Source organism: Pteropus medius, unplaced genomic scaffold, assembly GCF_902729225.1.
Source record: "Pteropus medius unplaced genomic scaffold, Ma_sr-lr_union100, whole genome shotgun sequence".
Lineage (NCBI taxonomy): Eukaryota > Metazoa > Chordata > Mammalia > Chiroptera > Pteropodidae > Pteropus > Pteropus medius.
In genome coordinates, this window is record NW_024340849.1 from 50354666 (window position 1) to 50379186 (window position 24521).

General features: G+C 34.7%; 1 protein-coding gene and 2 pseudogenes across 2 annotated transcripts in view; 1 reads left to right on the forward strand and 2 right to left on the reverse strand.

Annotated features, from left to right (window-relative positions):
* The window catches only part of CEP192 (centrosomal protein 192), a 162506-nt gene that overhangs the window by 60253 nt on the left and 77732 nt on the right, over window positions 1–24521 (forward strand). The window contains exons 19-24 of the mRNA XM_039846883.1: window positions 13685–14045; window positions 14427–14570; window positions 20091–20155; window positions 20715–20924; window positions 21523–21649; window positions 22537–22667. Coding sequence (XP_039702817.1) covers window positions 13685–14045; window positions 14427–14570; window positions 20091–20155; window positions 20715–20924; window positions 21523–21649; window positions 22537–22667 — 1038 coding nt within the window. The remainder of the gene's footprint in view (window positions 1–13684; window positions 14046–14426; window positions 14571–20090; window positions 20156–20714; window positions 20925–21522; window positions 21650–22536; window positions 22668–24521) is intronic.
* LOC120583375 (voltage-dependent anion-selective channel protein 3-like) lies at window positions 10613–13485 on the reverse strand (annotated as a pseudogene). The gene is made up of 2 exons (XR_005647787.1): window positions 13429–13485; window positions 10613–11604 (listed from the first exon to the last, which is right to left on the reverse strand). The product of XR_005647787.1 is annotated as a voltage-dependent anion-selective channel protein 3-like (transcript).
* Window positions 16459–16577, reverse strand: LOC120590925 (uncharacterized; annotated as a pseudogene).

The following is a 24521-nucleotide window of genomic DNA, read 5'->3' on the forward strand; positions in this document are numbered from 1 at the left end:
AATCCCTACCTGTAGGTCAGTCATAAAAAATGTTACATTATTTTATTAAGTTTCTTATTTTTCCCATATTTTAAGGTCGTGTGGTTTGTGTTACCATGAGATAACAATATTGTGTCCTTAATTTGGCAAGGTTTGCAGCCCATTTTTCTTAGTGAATGGCATCTAAGGAACTCAGTAATGCAAGCTACTAGATTACTTGTTTGTTGTAAAGTTGCTGTATATAAGAAATTGTTTTTTCCCCACCAAAGTAATGTAAATGGTGGGAGTTGCAGGAACACTGGTGCCATCTGGTATGAAAATGTCTTCTTACCTGAAAAGAGGAAAAATGGGGGAAAAATTGGAGATTTTAGGTATCAATTTCATATTTGTATAAATTTTTTATATATAATTTGGATCATAAAATTTTTGTCTCTTTCATAATTCCCCCATTTTGGTTTTCTTCTAAATATGTCTTTTATTACCTCTTATTCCCTAAACATTTTTCACTTACCTCCAACCCATCATTGTTCTCTCTGCTCTGTTTCTGTAGTGGTCAGAAATTGCTTTTCCCCGCTCTGGCATTAATATTACAGTTTTATGAACAATGGTGTAAGCTTTGCATGTGGATTAATTTTCCCACTGATACCCACTTTCCCAATATTTATTAAAATAATGCTTGCTTTTTTAAAAATAATGCTTTTTGCATTATTCTGTGTCTATTTTTTATGTTTTAAATATATTAATTTTAATTGTGGTAAAACATGTATAAGAATTTACTATGTTAACCATTTTTAATTATGCAGTTCAGTAGTGGTAAGAATATTCCCATTGTGCCGCAATCTCCAGAACTCTTGCAAAACCGAAACTCTACCCATTAAAAATATTGCTATTTCTCTGTTCCCCCCAGCATGTTGGCAGCTACCGTTCTATTTTCTGTCTCTATGAATTTGAGTACTATAGGTAACCTCATATAGATGGAATCATACAGTATTTGTCTTTTAGTGATTGGCTTATTTCACTTAATATAATATCCTTAAAGTTCATCCATGTTATAGCATATTTCAGAATTTCCTTTTTAGCTGACTAATATTTTATTGTACATATATACTTCATTTTGCTTATCCATTCATCCATCAGAGATACTTGGGTTCACCATTCAGTATGATGTTAGCTGTGGGTTTTAAAAAAAATGCTTTTACCAGGTTTGGGAATTTTTCCTCTGTTCTAGTTTTCTCAGAGTTTATTAGGAAAGGGTGCTGGATTTTGTCAGATGCACTTTTTGCATCATTTAAGATGATTATATATATTTTTTCCCTTTTCTCCTATTAATGTATACTACATCAATTTATTTATTTTAAATTTATTGGGGTGACATTGGTTAATAAAAACATATAGGTTTCAAGTGTACATTTCACTTAATACATCATATGTGTATTGCATTGTGTGTTCACCACCCAAAGTTAAATTTCCTTCTGTCACCATTGATTTCTTATGTTAACCACCCCTGCATTCTTAGTTATCTCTTACTTGGTTATGGTGAATAATCATATTCGTAAATCATATTCCTTTCTATTAGATTTGATTTGCTAAATTTTGAGGATTTTTTTCATCTATAGTCATAAGGAATTTTGGTTTGTAATTTTCTCATGATGTCTTTTTTCTGGCTTTGGTAACAGTAATTGTGGCCTTAAACAGTGTTAGGGAAGTGTTCCTTCCTCCTCTATTTTTTAAAAAAGATTTTCGGAAGGATTAGTGTTAATTCTTTAAACATTTGGTAGAATTCACTGGTGAAGCCATCTGATCTAGGAGTTTTCTTTGTTGGGAGGTGTTTGATTACTGATTTAATGTTTACTTGTTCTGTTGAGATTCTGTTTCTTTTTAGTTAGTTTAGGTGATTTGGGTATTCAAGAAATTAGTCTTTCTAGGTTATCTAATTTGTTGGCCTACAGTTGTTTATGGAGTCTTATAATCCTTTTTATCTCTGTAAGGTTGGTATAATGGCCCCACTTGTCCTCTGATTGTAATTATTTACATCTCTTCTTTGCTAGCTAATTTTTGTCAATTTTGCTGATCTCAAAAGAACTAACTTTTGGTTTCATTGATTTTTCTCTATTTTGTTTATTTCCAATGCATTCTTTATTATTTCCTTCCTTTGCTAGCTCTGGGTTTAGTTTCCTCTTCTATTTTAGTTTCTTAAGGTATAAAGTTAGATTATTGATTTGTGATCTTTCTTCTTTTTAATATAGGCATCGACAGCTGTAAAATTCCCTGAGCAGCAGTGCTTTCACTGCATTCAATAAGTTTTGGTATGTTGTGTTTCAGTTTTCATTCATCTAAGTATTTTCTAATTTCTTTTGTGATTTTTCTCTGACTCATTGGTTGTTTAAAAGTGTATTATTTGTACATTTTGATGGATTTTCCTTTTTTTTCTTACTGATTTCTAACTTCCTACTGTTATGGTTGTGAAAGATACTTTGTATGATATCTGTCTTTTTATATAATTATTGAGACTTGTTTTTTGGCTTATCATGATGGTCTATTCTTGAGAAAGTTCCATGTACCCTTGAGAAACATGTATATTCTATTGTTATGTCTCTTAGATCTGATTGGCTAATTTTGTCATTCAGGTCCTTTTTTTCCTTATTTACTTCTAACTGCTTATTCTGTCCATAATTGAATGTGAAGTATTGAACTCTCCAACTAGCATTGTAGAACTGACTGTTTCTCCTTTTAGTTCTGTTAATTTTTTTCTCATATGTTTTGAGAGTCTGTTTTTAGGTGCATAAGTGTTTATAATTGTTTTATCTTCTTCCTATATCAAACCCTTTACTAAGGTATAATGTCCTTTTTTTGTATCTTGTAATCTTTTCTGATATAAAGTCTATTTTGTCTGATATTATCATAGCCACTCCAGCTCTCTTTTGGTTACTGTTTGCATGGAATATCTTGTTTTATCCTGTTACATTACTGTGCTTTACTAGAGAAAAGGTTTTCCCTGGTAACTGTGTTGAAATAGACTCCAGAGTTCTAAAATAGTTACATAAGATTTCTGAGTCCAGTACAGTTGCCTAGGTAGAAAGACAGAATCTCAGTATTTTCTGCCATCTTCCCTGACCTCACTCCTCATTTACTTTTTATTTCTAATTTTATAGGATTATAATGAGAATTTAGTCTGAAAAATCTAAAACTTCTGAATGTTTAATAAAACATATATTAATATATGTGTTTCATGGACATATGAAAACTAAATGCTTTCCTATGGAATGTTTAGTTTTAAATAGCTATTACTTCAAGCTATTTATTGCATTATTAAACTTCTCTGTGATCACTTTTATCTACTAGATGTATTCTAGAAAAAATCGAAGTCTCCAATTTTTCTTGAATTTTTAGCAAATTAATTTTGCACCTTCAGGAGTTTTCTCTATGTACTTCTCTGCTATGGTTAATGCATACAAGATTATGGCTGTTATAAGCTTATTTATAAGATTATATTTTTTTGATAATAGTATCTTTATTTTTATCTCATTCAGTGCTTTTAACCTTAAATTCTCCTCTGTATGACACTGTATTAAAACCCTAGCCTTTTCTTTATTTTGTGTATAATTTTATCTTTTCCATTCTTTTTTAATATTTATCATTCGTTTAGAGGATTTCTTTATAAATAGCATGTAGGTTTTATTTTCTTTTAGTGTAATCCGGTAGTCTATTATTAATAGTTTTATATTTATTTTATTTTTTTAAATTTATTTATTTTTTTGTGTGACATTGGTTAATGAAATCCAGTAAGTTTGAGGTGTATAATTTAACATTAAAGCATATATATATATTGCATTGTATGTTCACCTCTCATAGTTAGATTTCTTTCTGTCACGACATATTTGACCCCTTTTACCCTATTGACCTCCCCCTTTCCCCCTCCCTTACCCTCTGGTAACTGCTAGTCTGTTGTCCATGTCCATGAGTCTCAGTTTGTCCTGTTCATTGCTTTTATTTATTTTTAATTTTTAAAATATTTATTTTTTTAATTAAGTTTATTAGGGTAACATTGGTTAATATAATTATATTATTTTCAGGTGTACATTATCATTTGACATCTGTATATTCTGTTGTGTGTTTACCACCTAAAGTCTAATTTCCTTCAGCTACCATATATTTGATCCCCTTTATCCACTTCACCCTCCCCCTATCCCACTGTATTTGACCCCCTTTACCCCATCTACCTCTCCTCTCCTCCCCCACCCCCTACTCTCTGGTAACCACTAGTCTATAGTCCATGTCCATAAGTCTCTGCTTGTTTGTCCTGTTACTTTGCTTTTAGGTTTATATCTCACATATAAGTGATATCATATGATTTCCAACTTTTTATGTCTGGCTTATTTCGCTTAGCATGATTATTTTGAGGTCCGTCCATGTTGTCGTAAATGGCAGTATTTCATCTCTTCTTATAGCTGAGTAATATTCCATTGCACCACAGCTTCTTTAGCCAGTAATCTCTCAAAGGACATTTCAGTTGCTTCCATGTCCTGGCCACTGTGAATAATGCTGCTATGAACATCGATGTGCAAATATCTTTTCGGATATGAGTTTTCATGTCTTTCGGGTAGATACCCAGTAATGGGATTTCTGGATCATATGGTAGATCAATTCTTAGTTTTTTGAGGAACCTCTGTACTGTTTTCCATCATGGTTGTACCAATTTGCAGTCCCACTAGCAGTGTATGAGGGTTCCTATTTCTCCACATCCTCTCCAGCATTTATTACTTGTCCTGTTGATTATAGCTATTCTAACAGGTGTGAAATGGTATGTCATTGTGGTTTTGATTTGCATTTCCCTAATAGCTAGCGATGTTGAGCATCTTTTCGTATATTTTTTGGCCATTTGTATGTCCTCTGGGGAGAAGTGTCTGTTTATATCCTCTACCCATTTTTTGATTGAATCATTTGTTTTTTGTTATTGAGTCGTATGAGTTTTTTGTATATTCTGGATATTAGGCCCTTATCTGAGGTGTTGCTTGCAAATATATTTTACCATTTGGGTGGTTGTCTCTTTACCTTGTTGATGGTTTCTTTTGCTGAGCAGAAGCTTTTTAGTTTGATGTAGTCCCATTCATTTATTTTTGCTTTTACTTCCCTTGCTTTTAAGGTCAAATTCATAAAATCCTTTAAGTTCAAGATCCTTGAGTTTAGTTCTTATGTTTTCTTCTATGCATTTTATTGATTCAGGTCTTATATTCAGGTCCATAATCCATGTTGAGTTAATTTTGGGTTTGGTGATAGACAACAGTCTAGTTTCATTCTTTTGCAGGTGGCTTTCCAGTTTTCCCAGCACCATTGATTGAAGAGGCTTTCCTTTATCCACTGTATGTTTTGGCTTTTTTGTCGAAAATTATTTGCCCATGTAAATATGGGTTTACTTCTGGACTCTTGATTCTATTCTACTGGTCCGTGTCTTTTTTGCTGCCAGTACCATGCCGTTTTGATTACTGTTGCTTCGTAGTATAATTTGAAGTTGGGCAGAGTGATGTCTCCAGTCTCGTTCTTTTTTCTCAGGATGGCTTTGGCAATCCGGGGTCTTTTGTGCTTCCATACAAATCTGATGATTTTTTGTTCTTTTTCTTTAAAAGAACAAAATGCCGATGGAATTTTGATGGGGATTGCATTAAATCTGTATAATGCTTTAGGTAATATGGTCATTTTAACTATGTTGATTCTTTCGATCCAAGAACATGGAATATCTTTCCATTTCTTTGTATCTTCTTTGATTTCTTTTAATAAGGTCTTGTAGTTTTCATTATGTAGGTCCTTCACATGTTTCATTAAATTTATTCCTAGGTATTTTATTCTTTTTGTTGCTATTGCAAAAGAAATTATTTTTTCCACTTCTTTTTCTGACACTTCATTGTAAAGAAAAGCTATGGATTTTTGAACATTGATTTTGCATCCAGAAACTTTATTGTATTTGCTCTTGTATCTAGTAGTGTTCTTGTGGAGTCCTTAGGGTTTTTTATATGGAAAATTCATGTCATCTGCAAATAGTGACAGTTTGACTTCTTCTTTTCCTATTTGGATGCCTTTTATATCTTTCTTTCTCTTGTCTGATTGCACTTGTTAGGACTTCCAATGTTATATTGAAAAACAGCGGCAATAGGGACAGCCTTGCCTTGTTCCTGATCTTAGAGGGAAGGTTTTCAGTTTTTCACTATTAAGTATAATGTTGGCATAGGGCTTTTCATATGTGGCCTTTATTATGTTAAAGTACTTTCCTTCTATACTGATTTTGTTAAGTGTTTTGATCATAAATGGATGCTGAATCTTGTCAAAGGCTTTTTCTGCATTTATTGATGTGATCATATGATTCTTACTTTTTAATTTGTTTATGTAGCGTATCATATTAATCGATTAGCATTATGTTGAACCATCCCTGTGCCTCTGGAATGAAGCCCACTTGATCGCGGTGTATAATCTTTTTAATATGTTGCTGTATATGGTTCGCTAGTATCTTATTTAGGATTTTTGCACATGTGGTCATGAGAGATATTGGTCTGTAGTTTTTTTTGTGTGTGTTATCTGTTTTGGTATCAGAGTAATATTGGACTCATAAAATGAGTTGGGAGGTATTGCCTCCTCTTCGATTTTTTAGAAGAGTTTGAAGAGAATAGGTATTAAATCTTCTTCGAATGTTTGGTACAATTCATGGGTTAAGCCATCTGGTCCTGAATTTTTCCTTTTTGGTAGGTTTTTTGATGATCGTTTCCATTTCCATACTGCTAATTGGTCTATTTAGATTTTTCAGTTCTTCTTGATTCACCCTAGGAAGGTCGTATTTTTCTAAGTACTGGTCAGTTTCTTCTGTGTTATTATATTTGGTGTTATATACTTTTTTATAGTATTCTTGTATGATCCTTTGTATTTCTGCGATATCAGTCGTAATTTCTCCTCTTTTGTTCTTGATTTTGTTTATTTGTGTCTTCTCTCTTTTTTCTTTAGTGAGTCTAGCCAGGGGTTTGCCAATTTTATTCACCTTCTCAAGGAACCAGGTCTTTGTTGCATTTGTTGCATTTATTTTTTCTGTCATTTTTTTGTTTTCAGTATCATTTATTTCTGCGCTAATTTTGATTATTTATTTCCTTCTGCTGACTTTAGGCTTCATTTGTTCTTTCTTTTCTAGTTTTTTAAGATAAAGCGTTAAGTTGTTGGTTTGGGCTTGTTCTTGTTTTTTGGAGGTAGGCCTGTAATCATATGAACTTTCTGTTAAGACCGCTTTTGCCATCTCCCAAAAGTTTTGATGTGTTGTACTATCATTATCATTCATTTCTATGTATCTCTTGATCTCTTTTTATTTCTTCTGTGACCCAGTCATTTTTTAGTAGCATGTTGTTTAATTTCCATGTATTTGTGATTCTTCCTGATTTCTTTTTACACTTGATCTCCAGCTTCAAAGCATTATGATCAGAGAACATGGTTGGTATACTTTCAACCCTCTTCTATTTGTTGCAGCTATCTCTGTGTCCCAGTATGTGGTCAATTCTTGAGAAGGTTCCATGTGCACTAGAGAAGAATGTATAAGCAGCTGTTTTGGAATGGAAGGCTCTGTGAATGTCAGTAATGTCCAGTTGGTCTAATGTGTCATTTAAGGATGTTATTTCCTCACTGATTTTCTGTTTGGATGATGTGTCCATATCCGACAGTGGGTATTTAGGTTTCCTATTACGATCGTGTTTTGGTCTGTTTCTCACATTAGTTCTATTAGTAATTGCTTTACATAGTTTGGGGCTCCCTGATTAGAAACATAGACATTAATAAGTGTTACAGCTTCTTGATGCCTGATTCCCTTTATCATTTTGAAGTGTCCCCAGTATCTTTCTTTACCTTTTTTATTTTGAAGTCTGTTTCGTCTGATATTAGTACCACTACTCACTCTTTTCTCTGAATGCCATTTGCTTGAAATACCATTTTCCACCCTTTCACTTTGAGTTTGTATTTGTGTTTGGAGCTGAGATACGTCTCATGGAGGCAACATATGACTGGGTTTTGTTTTTTGATCCATTCTGTAATTCTCTGCCTTTTTATTGGTGAGTTCAGTCTGTTTACATTTAGGATGATTATTGAAATATAAAGTCTTCTTATAGCCATTTTATCTTTTGCTTTCTGGTAGCTCGGTGTTTCCGTTACTTCCTTGTGCTTGTGTTTCTGTTTTCTTTATTTTGATTGGCTTTGTGGATTTTGCTTCTGGTTCTTCTTGTTTTATGTTATACACTTCACTTCTGTATCTTCTGTTTGGTTACCATTATGAACGTGTAAAGGATAGTGTGTACACACACACACACACACACACACACACACACACACACACACAGTCTTCCATTTTCTTCTGCGAGTTCCTTATCTCCATTCCCCTTTGCAAATTTAGATCTTTTAATTCTCTCCTTTTCAGTCATTGTTGTCTCAATTTGTCCTTATGTATGCTGAATGTTCATTACTATCTTATTATAACAATTCACTTATTATTATTTAAGCTTATAATGCCTTGTTCCTAGTAAGGGTTACAGTCCTCTGCTTCTATTTGCCTGATAGTCACTTTACTTCTATTTATGTTTTTTTTTTTTTTTTTTTTTTTTTGGTCATTTTGTTTTGGATGAGCTGACTCCTTTCAGTATTTCCTGTATAGTACAGGCCTTGTAGCGGAGATTTCCCTCAATTTTTATATGTCTGGAAAGGTCTTAATTTCTCCTTTATATCGAAAGGAGAGCTTAGCTGGATACATTATTCTGTGCTGGTCGTTCCTTTCATTTAATAGTTTAAATATTTGATTCCATTCCTTTCTAGCTTGTAAGGTCTGAGCTGAGAAGTCCGATGATAATCTAATGGATTTTCCCTTATAAGTTACTGTTTTCTTCTCCCTGGCTACCCTGAGAATTCTATTTTTGTTGATGATTTTTGATGATTTTAATACAATGTGTCTTGGTGAAGGCTTCTTTGGGTTGAGATAATTGAGTGTTCTGTTGACTTCTTGAATTCCAAGGTCCAGATCATTCCTTAGAAATTCTCTTCCACTCTTTGTCTGAAAATGCTTTCTAATCCCTGCTCCTTTTCCTCACCTTTGATAATGCGCATTATTCTTATGTTTTCCCTCCTGATGGTATCAGCTACTTGTATTTCTCTTTCATTATTTTTCATTCTTTATTTTCTTTCTTCTTCCTTCTGATTTATTTCTAGATTTTTGTCTTTGATATCACTGATCTTTTCCTCCATTTGGTCGACTGTATTTCCCAAGCTTGTTATTTCATTTTTCAGCTTTTGCAGTGTTTTCTGTAGCTCCAGAAGTTCTATCAGTTCTTTTTGAGGGTTGGTTTCAGTCTCTTTTCTGTGCTCATCTAGCTGTTTTGTCAATTCCTGAAATTGTTGATATGACTCATTTAGGAACTTACTGAGTTTTTTCAGAAGTACCATCCTGAATTCTCTGTCATTTAAGCCACATATTTCTATGTTTGTAAGCTTATTTTCTGGAGATTTTTCTCTTTCTGAGCTGCTTTGTCACCCTGGTTGTTCATGGTGTTTAATGGACTGTTTTTTCACCTGAGAATTAATGGAAATGTGTTCAGTTTTTTTTCCAGAAAGATTTATTATATATAGGTTTCTCTGTAGCCTGCTGCAAAGAAGGTGCTTTTCTTTTGGTTTCCAGTAGGTGGCGTCTAAGCCTCTTGGATCCCTGCTTTATATAACATCTTAATCATGCCTTTTTTTTTCTTATTGATATTTAATCACACTTGCTTCCCCCAGTCTCAGCCCTGTCAGTGTTAGCGACAGTTTTGGTAGTGTTTGCTCATATTTCCCTGGTGTCCGCTGTGTTTAGTCTTAGAGGATATGGGGGAGAGGCCCACCAGGTTGGGGTATGAGGGCTGCAGCACAGCCTCGTGTTTTGTGACCGCGGATGGTAATAATCAACTGTTTTTTCTCTGCCATCCCCACTTTTCTGCTTTGTGCCCTGATGAGTGGGCATTGCCGCCTTTTGTGTGGAGCTCACAGCACACCCAGGCAGGGCTGTTCAGGGAACTCGCTGCACTTTCTCCCTTCCCCGTCCTCCTGCAGGGAGCTCCTGCATCTGCGAGAGGCAGCTTCTTTTTTTCTCCCAGTCCACCACCCTCAAGTGGGATGCTGATTTAGATGTATGTAGTCATAATCCCATAGGTGGTAGTTTCACCCCATTGGCTCGTCACTTAATCACTTAAAGGGTTCAAATGCACTTCGTTAAAGAATTTTATGATTTCTTAGACTGTCATCACCTGACTGCATTTTAAAGTATATTCAAATGTGATGGATTTATTTTATTTTACTCTGATGCAAAACCAAAGATTCCACTACAGCACAGATACCAATATATTAAAAGGTTATGAAAAAGTGGTATGAGACATGCAGGACGTGATGTACAAACTGGAGGATCAGGTCATCTCCTTTATAACTTGACACACTACATCGTCACTGAAGAACACATTTAAAATAGAACTGCAGAACTGAAACGTGGCACAAATATGACAGCTTCCAGGAATGCCTTTAAGCACCTCCCTTAGGGTGGACTTGCGATCTTTAGACTTCAGTGTGGGGAAGATTACAATTCTTTGGAAGAATAAAAAGTTTACACTTTTGAAATTTCAGAGAATTTTAAGGCAAAAACATAATGGGTTCATTTCGCTTCACCTTCAGGGACAAATCTGATGCTTTATTCGAAACCACATTAAGCTTCTAGTTCAAATTTTAACGCAACTTTGTGATCTCTTGCACTGAAGTTCTTTCCATTGACTAAAGCTCATAGGGTCAGTTTTACTCCTGTTTGAAGGGTCTGAGCATTACCCAGTCTAATCAGGCTGGCATTATTTACTTTATCAGATAGAGAAGTCCTGCAAGCCAGTTTGTATTTAGCAGTGATACCAAAATGGATGTTGTCCAGCTATCCAAACAAGGTTTGTTGACGTTTCAGTATTCTCAATCTTTTGATACGTATACCCTCCACATCCAGTGCCATTGTTCATATGAGTGTGCAGCTGGAAGTCTGCAGCCTCATAATTATTCGGTGACATTTTGAATTTGGCTATGTCAAAACTCATCTTATAGCCAGCAAAGCCATACTTCAAATGCTAACATAGCCCAGCCAAAGATGGTTGGTCCAGAAAAATCTATATCAACATTACTGCCAAAACTGAAACGATCCTGTTTATAGAAGGCCTTCAATTTCCCACTCTTCTTTCCTGAGTTCAGTCAAATACTATATCAAGAGTTAGTTTCAACCCTTAGCCAACTTATTCTCCAAAGAGATTTCTGTTCCAAGAATATTATCTATGTTCCATTTTGGCGGAGGAAGGTAAGTCCATAATTACAGACCTTGTATTTGGTCTCTGGGTTGCCTGATGTTTTCCCTGTATCAGTATAAGCATGACCAGAAGCATAAAATTCCAGTCCACTACATGACTTGATTCTCAGATCTATTTTGACCATGCCAAACCTATATCTTTTGTTGAAGACATCCTTGTCAGCATTTCCTAGGTAATAGTAAGTTAATATGTTAACACATACTCCACCCAGAGTTGGTCTCTGCTCCACTGGGGCAATGCTGAAGGTCCTGATTGCATTCTTTATTCAAGATTGTGTAAGTCACTTTACTGAGGAGAGAGCTAGTTTCCCACCTTCTGGTTCTTTTTAATCTATGTTAGCATGTATGAAAATAGTTACCTAGTTTTCAATGATATTTTTTAGTCTCCTTTGTCTCTTTTAAATTGGGATAGTCATACTTTAAATTGTTTTTATAAGCTTTCTACATTAAGGAGATATTTTGATCCTCATGCATTTATTTATTTGGCTCAAACAACAGAAATTAATTTTCTTAATTCTGGAGAAGTCCATGATGAAGATTTCAGCAGGGTTGATTTCTCCGTAAGCTTCTTTTGTTGACTTATAAGTGGCCATCTTCTCGTGTTTTCATATGGTCTTCTCTCTGGTGATCCTTGTGCATTTTAGGCTTTAGTGTTTGTATCAGTTTTACAGGGATGCAGGACAAATCACCAAAGTTTTGCTAGCTTAAAACAACAGAAATTTATTCTCTCATAGTTTTAGAGGCCAAAAGTCTGAAATCAAGGTGTTGACCTGGTGTTTTTTAACTTGTGGCAGCAGTACGCCAATGTCTGCCTTTGTCTTCACATGGTCTTTCCCTCTGTGTCTCTTTGTCCCTCTGAAGTGTTCTTCTCCTTTCTCTTATAAGTTGACCCTTGAACAATGTAGGGATTAGGGTGCCAACCCCCCATGCGTTGAAAATCCTTGTATCACTTTTGACTCCCCCAAAACTTCACTATGTTCATTGGTATCTGCAAGCAATTGATTCCAGGACCTGCACAGATAACCCAAATCCACGGATGCTCAAGTCCCTTGTATAAAATGGTGCAGAGCAATTTATACAGTTGGCCCTTTGCATCTACGAGTTCACAACCACAGGTCAAAAATACTGTTTTGATCTGTGGCTAGTTGAATCTATGGATATGAAACCTAGTGCTATGGAATGCCGATGGTATATTTTTGAAAAAAATCCACATATAAGTGGACCTGCGCAGTTCAAACTTGTGTTGTTCAGCTGTATACTGCTCATTGGGTTTAAGGCCCATCCTAAATTCTCAATGATTTCATCTCAAGACCCTTTACTTAATTACATCTGCAAAGACCATTTCTGAAAAAGGTCACCATTTGCAGATAACTAGGATTAACACTCAGGCATATCTTTTTTTGGGAGGCACGGTTTAACTCAGGACAGTGTTAACACTTAGAAGATGTTATCTCCTGAAGAATACAAATCTATTCATCTGTATTTTATCCTAGTACTTTTACACCTAAATCTTTAAGCCATCTGGAATTTATTTTGATAAAAGGTAGAGATGTAAGTTTATTTTTTATATAACAAAATAACCCAGTTAATAAACAGTGGTGCTAGGAATTAAACTTGTGACTTTATTTCAAAGTCAGCATCTTTTCTGTTATATAGAACTACCTCCTTTTAGTACTCTAACTTTAAAAACTTTGCTTATGAGGATGGTTTTATCATAAATTTTATAACAGAGAAGACTGCTGTTAACAGGCTCTATTGGCACTTTATTCATAGCTGAATGTCTAAAAAGTACTATGAGCACTTGAGCCCATTTTCTGCAGTTATCTAGGAACTAATAAAAAGTGCATTTGGGAAAGTATGTTGGAGGGCTTGGTTTGAGGCACTGACTTAATATACTATGTCTGATGCAATTGTCATTAGAGTCCTAGACATTTGGAGTATTTGCTTTTTTGCTCATATTGAAATATCTGTGTTTTCAAGGGCTACTGTTCATATTAATTTTATGAGTTTGGTCACGGTAATGGGCTTACTATCTTTTAGAGACTTTTAGTGCTAATTATAAAAGTTAAATTGACGTTTCTAACATCCTGTAATGTAATAAACGTGTTGGGACCTGAAATCTGTTGATGTATGTTTGCCATGACCACATTTTGAATTTTGGCTTTTGTAAATTGCTCAACATTGATTCTTACATAGTCTGGAAGACTATAGTGTATACTGTATAGTCTGTTCTTTTATATAATAAACATTTTATGTCAACTGCATAATTTTTTCCCATAAAATTTTGGAATGAGTTGTAAAAAACAAAACTTACTGTTGCTCTCTTATTGGTTTTTAAAGGAATGCACAAGAGAAGATGTTCTGGTGAAGACTATCACAGCTACTCATGCAAAATTTAATCCTGATTATTTTCATGACAAAAATGCCAGTAAAAGTGATTTTGACTTGACAGACCCTTTAAAGCTGGAGGCAGGGTCTCCTCATCAAAATATGCTTTTAGCATCAGATTCAGAAATAGTTTTGCCCAAGAATAGATGTTTAGATATTGAGACTCCTAAAGTATCCAATCAAAAAAATACGAACATAGCATCTTTGAAATCCATTAGTGACAATGAAATTAATTCCACTGATACTCTTCGGTCACCAACTAGTGAAAGGCGAACATGTGAACGTTATGAGTACATTGAAAAGAGTAAAGACCGTAAGTGGGCTTTTTTTTTTTTTTTTTTTAATGAAAGTAAAGAAATAAATGGGGCGTACATTTTAAATAAAGTATATCGCTAAGTGGAATTTGCCTAATCTTTCATAGTAAAATATTTAAGTGCTTTATGAATTTTAAAATGCTATATTTAGTCACAGATCTGGTGGAAAAATACTTTTCTAAATCTTTTTTTTTCTCTCATTCTCCATTATAGACTTTTACTATAATTAAAGTTGGCTTATCCACCATCAGAGAGATGCTTTTCTTTGAGAAATAGATTTTCATTTTTCTAACTAGTTTTGGGCAGATTTCAGTACTGTTGATAACTAAGATAAGTCAACTAAATAAAATTGTCATGTGTCATTTATTTTATTTTTTTAGAAACTGATCTACCACAGAGTGTGGTCTATCAAAATGAAGAAGGTAGGTGGGTCACTGACCTTGCCTATTATACATCTTTTAATGAAGAACAAGATTTAAATATGTCTCTAACTGATGAGATGAATGAAGATTTCAGATCTGGTTGTAAGTGTATAAACTACTTTATTATACCACTTTCATTGTTTCTGATGTTCTTCTGAGATTACTCTGTGTATATTGCTTGGCCACGTCAAATTCCTTCTAGAATATATAACACTTAGCTCTTCACTTGTTTTTATAGCAACAAAGGCTTGAATTAGTGTTAATCATTGCAGAGTGAACTGAGCCTTTTCCTTATGCAAGGACAGTGGGTCAGACCAACACTCTTTAACTTCAACCTTTATATTGCAGAAATGGGCTTTATTTTCCCTTAGGCTTTACTTTCTCTTTGTAAAATCTGTCTTGAACAAAAATATTTCTGATAAATGAGCAGTTACAAAAGCCAATTCATTTTGGAGTAAAAGCTAAAAAATGTCGAAATGATGGCAGAAAAGTGATGAAAGAGATAAATTAAACCTCAAAGAATGAGCACATTAGGAACATCATTTAGGTATGTTCATTAGCAGAATCTCTTACAGTGAAAACAAAACTGGTGTAGGGCTGTAGAATGCACGGCATTTTGTCTTAGTCTATGGAGATGTTGCTGTGCTGCTGAAACCTCTGGTCTCTGAGAACCTCTAAACCTGGGATGAGGAAAGCATGCAGTGGACTGTCAAGCCCAGTTTGTTTTTAGTAAAAAAAGGTGCTAGAAGAAGTTATTCTGTTGCTTGTACTAAACTCTTTTAAAATGCCTAATGATGTGGAAATACAGAGATAAATAGGGCATTTTTTCAGTCCTTAAGAAATTTTCTATTAGCTAAGAGGGATAAGACAGGAATATAAAACAATAGATAGCATCATAAGAAACACAAACCAAGTGCTTTGGAGTTTATAGGAGAAATAATTTTTGCCTGAGAGGATAGCAGAAGGATTTCAAATAAGCTTTTGAGGTAGAGTTTTAATAGGTAAATATTTTGGGGCATGAGAAATTCCAAATGGGTGGAAAACCCAATGAAGGAGAATGAGATGAGAAAGCATGGGCATGTTTTGAAAATGGTTAATAGTTTAATGTGGCCGGCATTTATGGCAAGATGTGGGAAGTGGGGAAGAGCAGTATGAGATTAAGAGATGAAGTTGGAGAGGTACAGTAGGGCCTGGGAGTGGATAGAGTTTTGACTACCCTGCCAAAGAGTTGAGACCTGTTTAGTAAGCAGTAGAGAACCACTGAAGACATGCTTGTCCAGCTTGTTTTGCATGTCTCCTGGCAGCAATGATCAGTTAAAAAGAAGATTCCTTAGGATGATGTAGAAATCTAGATGTCACAGTGGGAATGAAAATAAAGTAGCTCACAAAAGATATGGAATTACAATGGTTAGGATTTCATGACTGGATTTCAGGAGATGGTAGAAAGGAAAGATTGAGGTTTGTGGTCCGAGTTATTTGAGAAAATGCCAATACCATTAACTGAGATGGGGAAAATCAGAAGAAATTGTAGAATTTTGGATGATTATGGTTTGAGGTTAAGATACTCAGTAGTTGGAAATATGAGTCAAATTAGAAGTTAAGTTACAGTTAGAACTTGCTCAATGATATCTTGATTTAGAAAGGACAAAAAGGGTATAGACTGGACAGTAGATACTGACATTGTCACCTAAAAAGTCAATGATGATGGAATTCTCATGTGTTGCTGGTGTAAGTGTAAATTGATCCACCATTTTGGAAATTTGTTTGGCAGTATCTTATTAAGGTGAACCTTTCTGACCAAGTATATACCCACTTTATGGGGTATATATGTTCACCAAATGACATATACTAAAATGTTTATAGCAGCACTATATGTAATAGCCCCAAACTAGAACCTCCAAAAAAAATTTTTTTTTTTTTAGGCGAGGCAACCCTTGGTTGACCTCACATATTATAAAGACCTTGTCAGCTTACCATCCCTTATTTTTTATGCCTACAGCACCCGATCTCACCAGGTGGTCTCCCATCCAGGTACTAACCAGGCCCAAACCTGCTTAGCTTCCGAGATCAAACAGGATCCAGCTTGTTCAGGGTAGCATGACCGTAGACACAAAATTCTTATTAACAATGGGATCGATTGTGTTTACTCATATATTCGAATGCTATGTAGCAATAAGAATGATGTATAGCCACTTGTAGCTGCATGAGTGAATTTTGCAAATATATTGAATGAAATAAGGCTTACTAAGAATACATACTATCAAATTCTGTTCTTATACAGTTCAAACATACCCTGTTCTATGGAGTAAGAAACAAGGGTAGCAGTTACCCTTTGGTGGGCATGTTGTGATGGGAAGGACAGGGAGGAAGCTCGAGAGGCCTTTTGGGTGCTGGCAGTCTTCTGTTTCTTGATCTGGGGTGTTGATGTGACTACACACATTTGTTCAGATTGTGAAAATTCATTGAGTTTTATACTTATATATACTTCTTATAAGTATATTACGCTTTGGTAAAAAGATTTTAAAAATTAGTCTTCAAATTGAGAAAAAATATTTCCAATTTATATTACAGATGAAGGGCCCATTTCCCTAATATGTAAATAGTCCTCATAAACAAAAAGACCAACTACTCAGTATAGAATTGGGCACAGTATGTAAACAGACAATTTATAGAAAAAAATAAAAATGGTTGTTAAATATGCAGAAAAAAGGTTCATTCTTACTTATGGAAAGAAATGCATAGTAAAACCACCCTATTTCTTAGTTATTTCATTAGCAGTTATCTAAAAGTTTGGTAATAAAACTATTTAGGTAAGAGTGTGAGGTAAATAGATATTCTGGTGCATTATAGGCACAGCCTCTAGGTGCAGCAGTATTGCAGCATCTAGCAAAATTACAAATGCACATACCCTGTAACCAGGTCATTCTCCTGGGAATTTATTCTTCAGATAGACTTGCATGAATGGTATGTGATGTATGTGCAGTGTTATTGCTTGCATATTGTTTATAATAACAAAAGGATGGAAGCAATGTAAATATACAAAATAGAGGACCGATTAAGTAAGGTACATTCATACAAGGAAATGCCCCGTGGCTATAAAAAAAGGTAAAGGAGCTCATTTAGGTACTGATATGGAATGATCACCAGAATAAATAATTTAAAATCCAAGACATAGAAAAGCATATAAAATATTCTAACATTTGTATAAAAAGATAGGAGAGGGAAGGACACATGTATTTGTAAATGCTTACATTGGAAAGATTTTAAAAAAGAAGAAATGGATTACAGGAATCCCTAGCTACTTGAACTCAAAAATCAAATAGATTCAAATAGTGAGAGATTTCCGGGATACTTTATACACTGATTGCTTCTGGAGGTGTGGTAAGTGGGGTTAGGGATGTGGGAGAGACTTTTCAGTTTTGTATTTCCTTTTATGTTATTTGGTTAACTTCTAAAAAGTCTTTATTGAAGCATGATATACATGTATATACCTTTTGAATTTTGTATTATGTGGACATATTACTATTAAAGGAAAAATAAATAGATAATGGAGGACTTTAATGAAACCATCTTCATGGAAGGATAGCATGGGTGGTAAGGAAATGGAGAAAATGATTATGGAAAACTATTAAGTTTGATGGAAGGAAAGGATGAATTAGATCAAGGGACATTAGGACTGGGGGAGCATGAATAAAATGGGAGCCTTTTTATAGGAAGTGGAAAGGGAATCTTGAAAATGTAAGAGAAGATATTCAGAATAAGATTGGACCAAGGACATAATTTTTTAGTGTCAAAATAATTTTAAATGAAAACTTAACCTACTTAAACTTTATTCAGAAACCTTACTAGATACTACTTCTCTTCCCCATTTCTGCTCTCTCTGAAAGTTCCATATATCTGTGGTACTTTAATTCCGCCAATAGCCTAGAATTTAAACACTGGGCAGAGGCTGGAGAAAAGGGGAGTGGGACATAAGGGCTGTTTCAAAATTTAACAACTAAAACATTCAGGTGACATTTGAAAGGACTATTGGATTTGGCAAATTAATTGGGCATAGGCTCATAAAAATGAAGTTCTGCTTTCTCATAATTTATGACTTATTTCTGATGAACATACAAAGTTACTATAGATTTTTATCTGAAGAATCTCTTAAAATTCACAGAAAAAGTACTTAGGAATATAATGTGACATTTGGAGCTATTTATGTAAGAATTTAAAAATGTAATATTTAACTCATTGAAGTAAATTAGGTTTTCCGGGTTACCTTCTTATAGGCTAATTTCCTACTTCTCTTGGCTGCTAGATATGGCTGGTTGATACTTTCACATTTTAGGGCAGTGGTTTTATAACTTACTTTGAGTTATGGGACCCCCACAGAGAATCTTCATAGAAAACTTTGTATGGAAGATAATATTTTGCATGTGATTTCGGGAGCTTCATGGTTCTCCTGGTGTTCACTCATAGACTTCTAGGTTAGAATGTGTTTATGTAAGAAATGATGTGTTCCCAGGGTAAAGAACCAGCACTATCCTTACAAGTAACAATCCAGAACTCTCTTTTTGGTGCTCTACTTTTCCTGACTGGAAATATGCTCCTGTATCTATTCTCATTTTGTCTCAAGATGTTAATGTTTGGACTGTGAGGGTTTCCTAAAGGGCAGTTTGGATCTGATTAGCCTTTGATGGACTAATGAGAGTAGGAGATAGCTCTTGTATTTGGTCTACAAGTGTACTGTCCCTTCTGGGTTGCTATTCACTCTTCCAATTTCTGCTACTATCTTGAAGTACCAGGTAGAGGCCCAGAGTGGGCAACAGACAGACAATCTTGAGTCTAGCCTGCAGACTTTTCTGAGTTAGCCAACATGTTTAAAATTCTTGTTAATTTTAATGCCTTGAACAAGACCATATGCTTTTTAGTTTGCTACTGTCTCACCCCTCCCTCTAGTGTTACACCTGGCCCTCTTTACTCATTGGCCATTAGCCTCTGAGGCATTTTAATTTGTGGCCTTGGCTTAGAGGTTGAAGGTATCTGGACCCATTCATTTCCCTGAGGTGAACTGAGGTGCTTATAAGACCTTTAAAGACAGACAACTGGATGACCACTTGTCCCTGTTTTCCTAGGCTGTGGGGTTTGCTGGGATGTCAGACTTTTACTTTCAAAAACTGGGACAGTCCTGGGCAAACAGGTGGTTGGGCACCCCAGCAGACATCTTCATGACGAGTTTATTGAATGTCTTGTCAGTCTGATGGTTCCTGATGAAATCCCACCTGTTTTCATGGGCAAGAGTACCTTATTAACTCATATATGCCAGATCTTCAAAGCTGAAATGAATGTGAATCTTTTAAAAACAAAAAGCTTACATTGTAAAGCCTATTTAGTAAGTTAGGGCACATTAATAACTGATGAAATCAGTCACAGTACGGTGTTCATTACCCAAAGTTTGAGAACCACAGACTTATGTACTTAATACAGATGTGTCAGTCATGTGATAGAAGCTTTCACGGACTTTAAAAATTTTTATTTCTTTAGTATTTCATTGTCCTCATTAGGCTTTTAGTTTTATGTATATGCTAGTATTTAGTAAACATTAGTATAATTTTACAAACCTGTTCTTTTTTTAAGCTGAGGCATTGGATTTGATTGCACAAGATGAAGAAGAATTTAACAAAGAGCACCAATTTATGCAGGTTTGTATTTTATTGGCATTAACCAAAGTTTAAACATTTTTCTGTATGTATTTCAATGTAGGCAAATTTTTCATTTCTTTCTGACTATATATAAAGTTAGTATAGAATTATATCTTGTTTCTCACATTTAGATAATTTCTATTTTTTCCTTCACACTCTGAATTAATTGAAAAATAACTGGCATACTAAAATGCTTAATTTGCTTAAAATCACCTTAATAATTGTTAAAGATATTTTCCTAGTTTTTAACCATGTTTTGAAATGAGGTAATGCTATTTGTTTTTATTGAAGATGTATTCCTTTGTAAAGATTTGTATTAATGAAAGTCAGTGTTTGATTCAGCAATATATTAAAACAATGCATATTACAACTCAAGTATGAAAAATGAATTTTTCTTCTTCTGGACTTTATTATCTGTGTGAGCTCTTTAAGCATGAATTTGTCCAATTTAAAAATTTAAAATGTTTAAATTTTCTTAGATAAATTTATTTTTGCATATGAAAAGAACAAAAAGAAGGCTTGTTGGGGAAATAAAATGAAACAATAACTTTTTTCCTAGGAAGAAAATATAGATGCACAGAACACTTCACTTGCACTAGGGGATACATCTTGGGGAACTTCAATTAATTACAATTTGTTGAGGAAGTCACTTAGCACATCAGATCTGGACAAAGATGATGCCAGTTATTTACGTCTATCTTTAGGAGAGTTCTTTGCTCAAAGATCTGAAGCTCTTGGTTGCCTCGGTGGTGGTTACAATGTGAAAAGAGTAAGTATGGTATGTGCTAGGAGTGGTTAAATTGACCAGCCCTTATATTTTGAATATTATGATGGCATAGCTAGAGCATAGTATCTTTAAAGCAGAGACAGAATAGGGACACAGTAGAATAGTGGTGAAAAGCTTAGATTTACTAGTATGTCAGACCCTGACTCCAGTCCTAGTTCTGCCTTTTAACTATTTCTGTTACATGGAACAATTGACTTAACTCTTCCATGCCTTCTAAAATGGAATGCTATTTTATATAGGGTTTCATAGGAATTAAATGGGATGGTGCATATAAAGCATTTAGCACTAAACTTAACATGCAGTAATTATTCAGTACCTGTTAACTAATTTTGTTATGTAATTGGTTAGTGGGAAGAATTTAAAGATTCATTTTTTTAACCTGTTGTGTAAAAACATATTTTGAAATATAAACCATCTTATTGGTTTAATAACTGTTCATCTCTAATAATTTAAGTTTCAATGGAAAAAAAATTATTTCGTTGAAATCATTTAGCTAGGTTACCAATATTAACATAAAATAGTATAGAATTTTTTAAAGCTGTTAAAACTTAAGGAAATAATTTACATGTTTATTTTGTAGCCATCATTTGGTTATTTTATTAGATCACCAGAGAAGAGAGAACCTGTTGCTTTAATAAGAAAATCTGATTTATCAAGAAGTAATTTGGAAAAAGAAATGGCTCATCTTAACCATGATCTATTTTCAGGTAATGGATTACATAAAAGAGTTTAGTAACCCTTTTTTTAATTTTAAACCTATAAATTAAGTAGTTGTGTGATTCTGTTCTTTATGAGTGAAAATGTATAAACAAATCACTTAGAATTTTTGCAGTATTACAGATTTGATTTTTATATAACCCCAGATTGCCTTTTCAATCTGAAGTGGAAACAAGTCAGACAGAATCTACCAAAATACATTTGTAAAAACCAAAGTAAATGAAAATAATTTGTTCAAAGGGGCAGTTAACTTTGTCTTATTTAAATAATTTGAGTTGATGAATTATAACTATTATATATACTATTTAGGTAGACTTTGTTAGAGATTTATTTTAAGATTTGGATAGTCGTGAGTATGATAAATATTTGTGATAAATATTTAAAATCAAACTTTTTTGGTTAACATACAGTGATACAATAGCAACTTTTTGCTAATACAATGCTTAGTCCTACATATTATATAAAATTGTATAAGATATGCTTCAGTCTTAAAGAGCCTATATACTAATAGGGGAGTTAGAATAAAGAGGCTATATCTGTAATTAGTTGAGTTTCTCTTATTGTAAAGAAGTGGTTTTTAAATTCAGCTTATTGTATATGTGTGAAATGTTTAAAATTGAAAATACTGAGTGATTTTTGTCAGTATCTGCAGGAGAAAAACTAAAATCCAATCTTCTTCAAAGTCCAGTTTTTGCAGAATTAAGCCAAATTAACAACGATATGGTCCTTTGTCCTAGTGACTACACATTTTGAAGATGACTGATATTTGGAGAAAAAAAGATGCCTTCCTTGGCAATTATATTGAGTGATCCTTATCTCACAGATTGTTTCCGTGAGATAGTGTATAGATAAATGGAATATTATGTATTTCCTACAGGAGACTTAAAAGAACAATCCAAGGCACAACTAAGTGAAGGATCAATTACACTTCATGCTGAAGAACTGGAGAGTATTTCACAAGTGGATGAAAATGATGTGACATTAACTGCCAGTAAAGACAAAACAGAGGTATTGCAAGCCTTTCATTAAGAAAAGCTAAAATCACATTGTCATAGAAGCCTAAGTTCAAGATAAGTTCACATGTGAAAAATATGGAGTATAACATGATTGGTCCTTTTTTTGGATTCAATTTTATTACAAGTGTCTTAAATTTTTGAAAACATTTTTTATCAAGGTATTATAAACATACAAAGGAGTTTGTAAAACAAACTTAGTGAGTTATCATAACTTGTACACCTGTGCACACCCCAGATCAAGAAAGAGAACATTGCCAGTAGCCCAGAAACTTATTTTGCCACCACTGAACACTACTTCCTCTTGTCTGACCTCAGCACTATATTAATTTCGTCTGTTTTTGAACTTTATATACAAGAAATTACATAGCATGTATTCTTTTTTTTTTTTTTACTTACATTTGCTAGATACAACTATTAACTATAATAGAAGCTTATTTTCATTACTGTGTAGTATTCTATTATATGACTATTTTGCAGTTGATATATCCATTCTACTGTTGATGGACATTTGGAACTCTATCTTATGTAAGTACAACACAGGGCCTGGCAGGGGGCTCTCTCTTCCTTCCTTCCTCCACTGTGTCTTCCCATGACACAGCAGCCCCACTCTTTTTCCAAATGCCCCATACCATTTTTGATCCACTCTCAGCTTTCAAGTCTAACCCCAGGACTCTTCCACCTTCTTCGGCCTCCAGGTAGCCCATTCCCTGCCTCCTCCATGTTTCCGTACTCCCTTGCTGCCAATTCTACCACCCGTCCTTCTCCCATTTGACTAGCGTCCTTACCCCGTCCTCACAGCCATGATCCTCACCTACCTGATCCAACACAAGCGGCCCATTCTCCTACTCCCCCACTCTTACCCTGGACAGTCTGTTTGCCCACAGCAGGGCTTTGGACCACTGGCAAACACACTGCTCCTGGGACCTTGGCTGCTGTCAAGCCCATTGCCCAGCCAGGCTGGGGCAGCCAGAGACTGGGTCCTGGGCGCAGAGGGTTGGCTAATATTTTATTAGGCCTGGCCAGCACCTCAGAAGGCCTTTGAAGACCCCATGTTCCCTCCACGATCCATGCTGCCAGGCACAGTCCCTTTCCTCCTGAGGCAAGGAAGTCAGAGGGCTGAGGAGAACGTGCTAGGCCCAGGCGTGTGCGGTGCAAAAGAGAAATGCCTCTGGAGGCCTTGAGAACCCAGCTGGGAAGCCTCCTAGACGTCAGGGGCCTTCATGTGTTTATGTGTCTGTATCAAACAGGCACAGCCAAGGCTTGCCTCATTTTCCCAGCTGGCTGTGGGTGTGCTGGAACTGTTCTATGTCCTTCCATCTCTAAAGAACTGAATTCAAATAGGACTGAGCTCTAATAGGTTTCTGGCTGGGAGTTTACAGTGTCCCTAGTGTCCCTGTGTGTGTGTGTGAGAGAGAGAGAGTGTGTGTGTGTGAGAGAGATATTGTAAATATTGTAGCTGTATAAACAAGTCTTGATATCTAGTAGAATAAGTCCTCCCTATTATATTTCTTTAAAAGTATCTTGGCTATTTTTGGCACTTTGCATTTCCATATGTATTTTAAAGTCAAATTGTCACTTTCCACAAACTAACCAAACAGCAGTCCTGTTGGGCTTTTAATTGGGATTGCATTTAATCTAAAGAATAGTAAAATTGACATCTTTATAATACTGAATCTTCTAATTCATGAAAATTTTACATCCCTCCATTGAGGTTTTATTTCTCTCTGTATTTTATGATTTCTTTGTGCAAAGATTTTGTACATCTTTTGTTAGGATCTATTCCTAAGTTATTGAAACACGATTTTAATATTTTCTTTCTTAAATTTATTTTCCATTTGTTATGGCT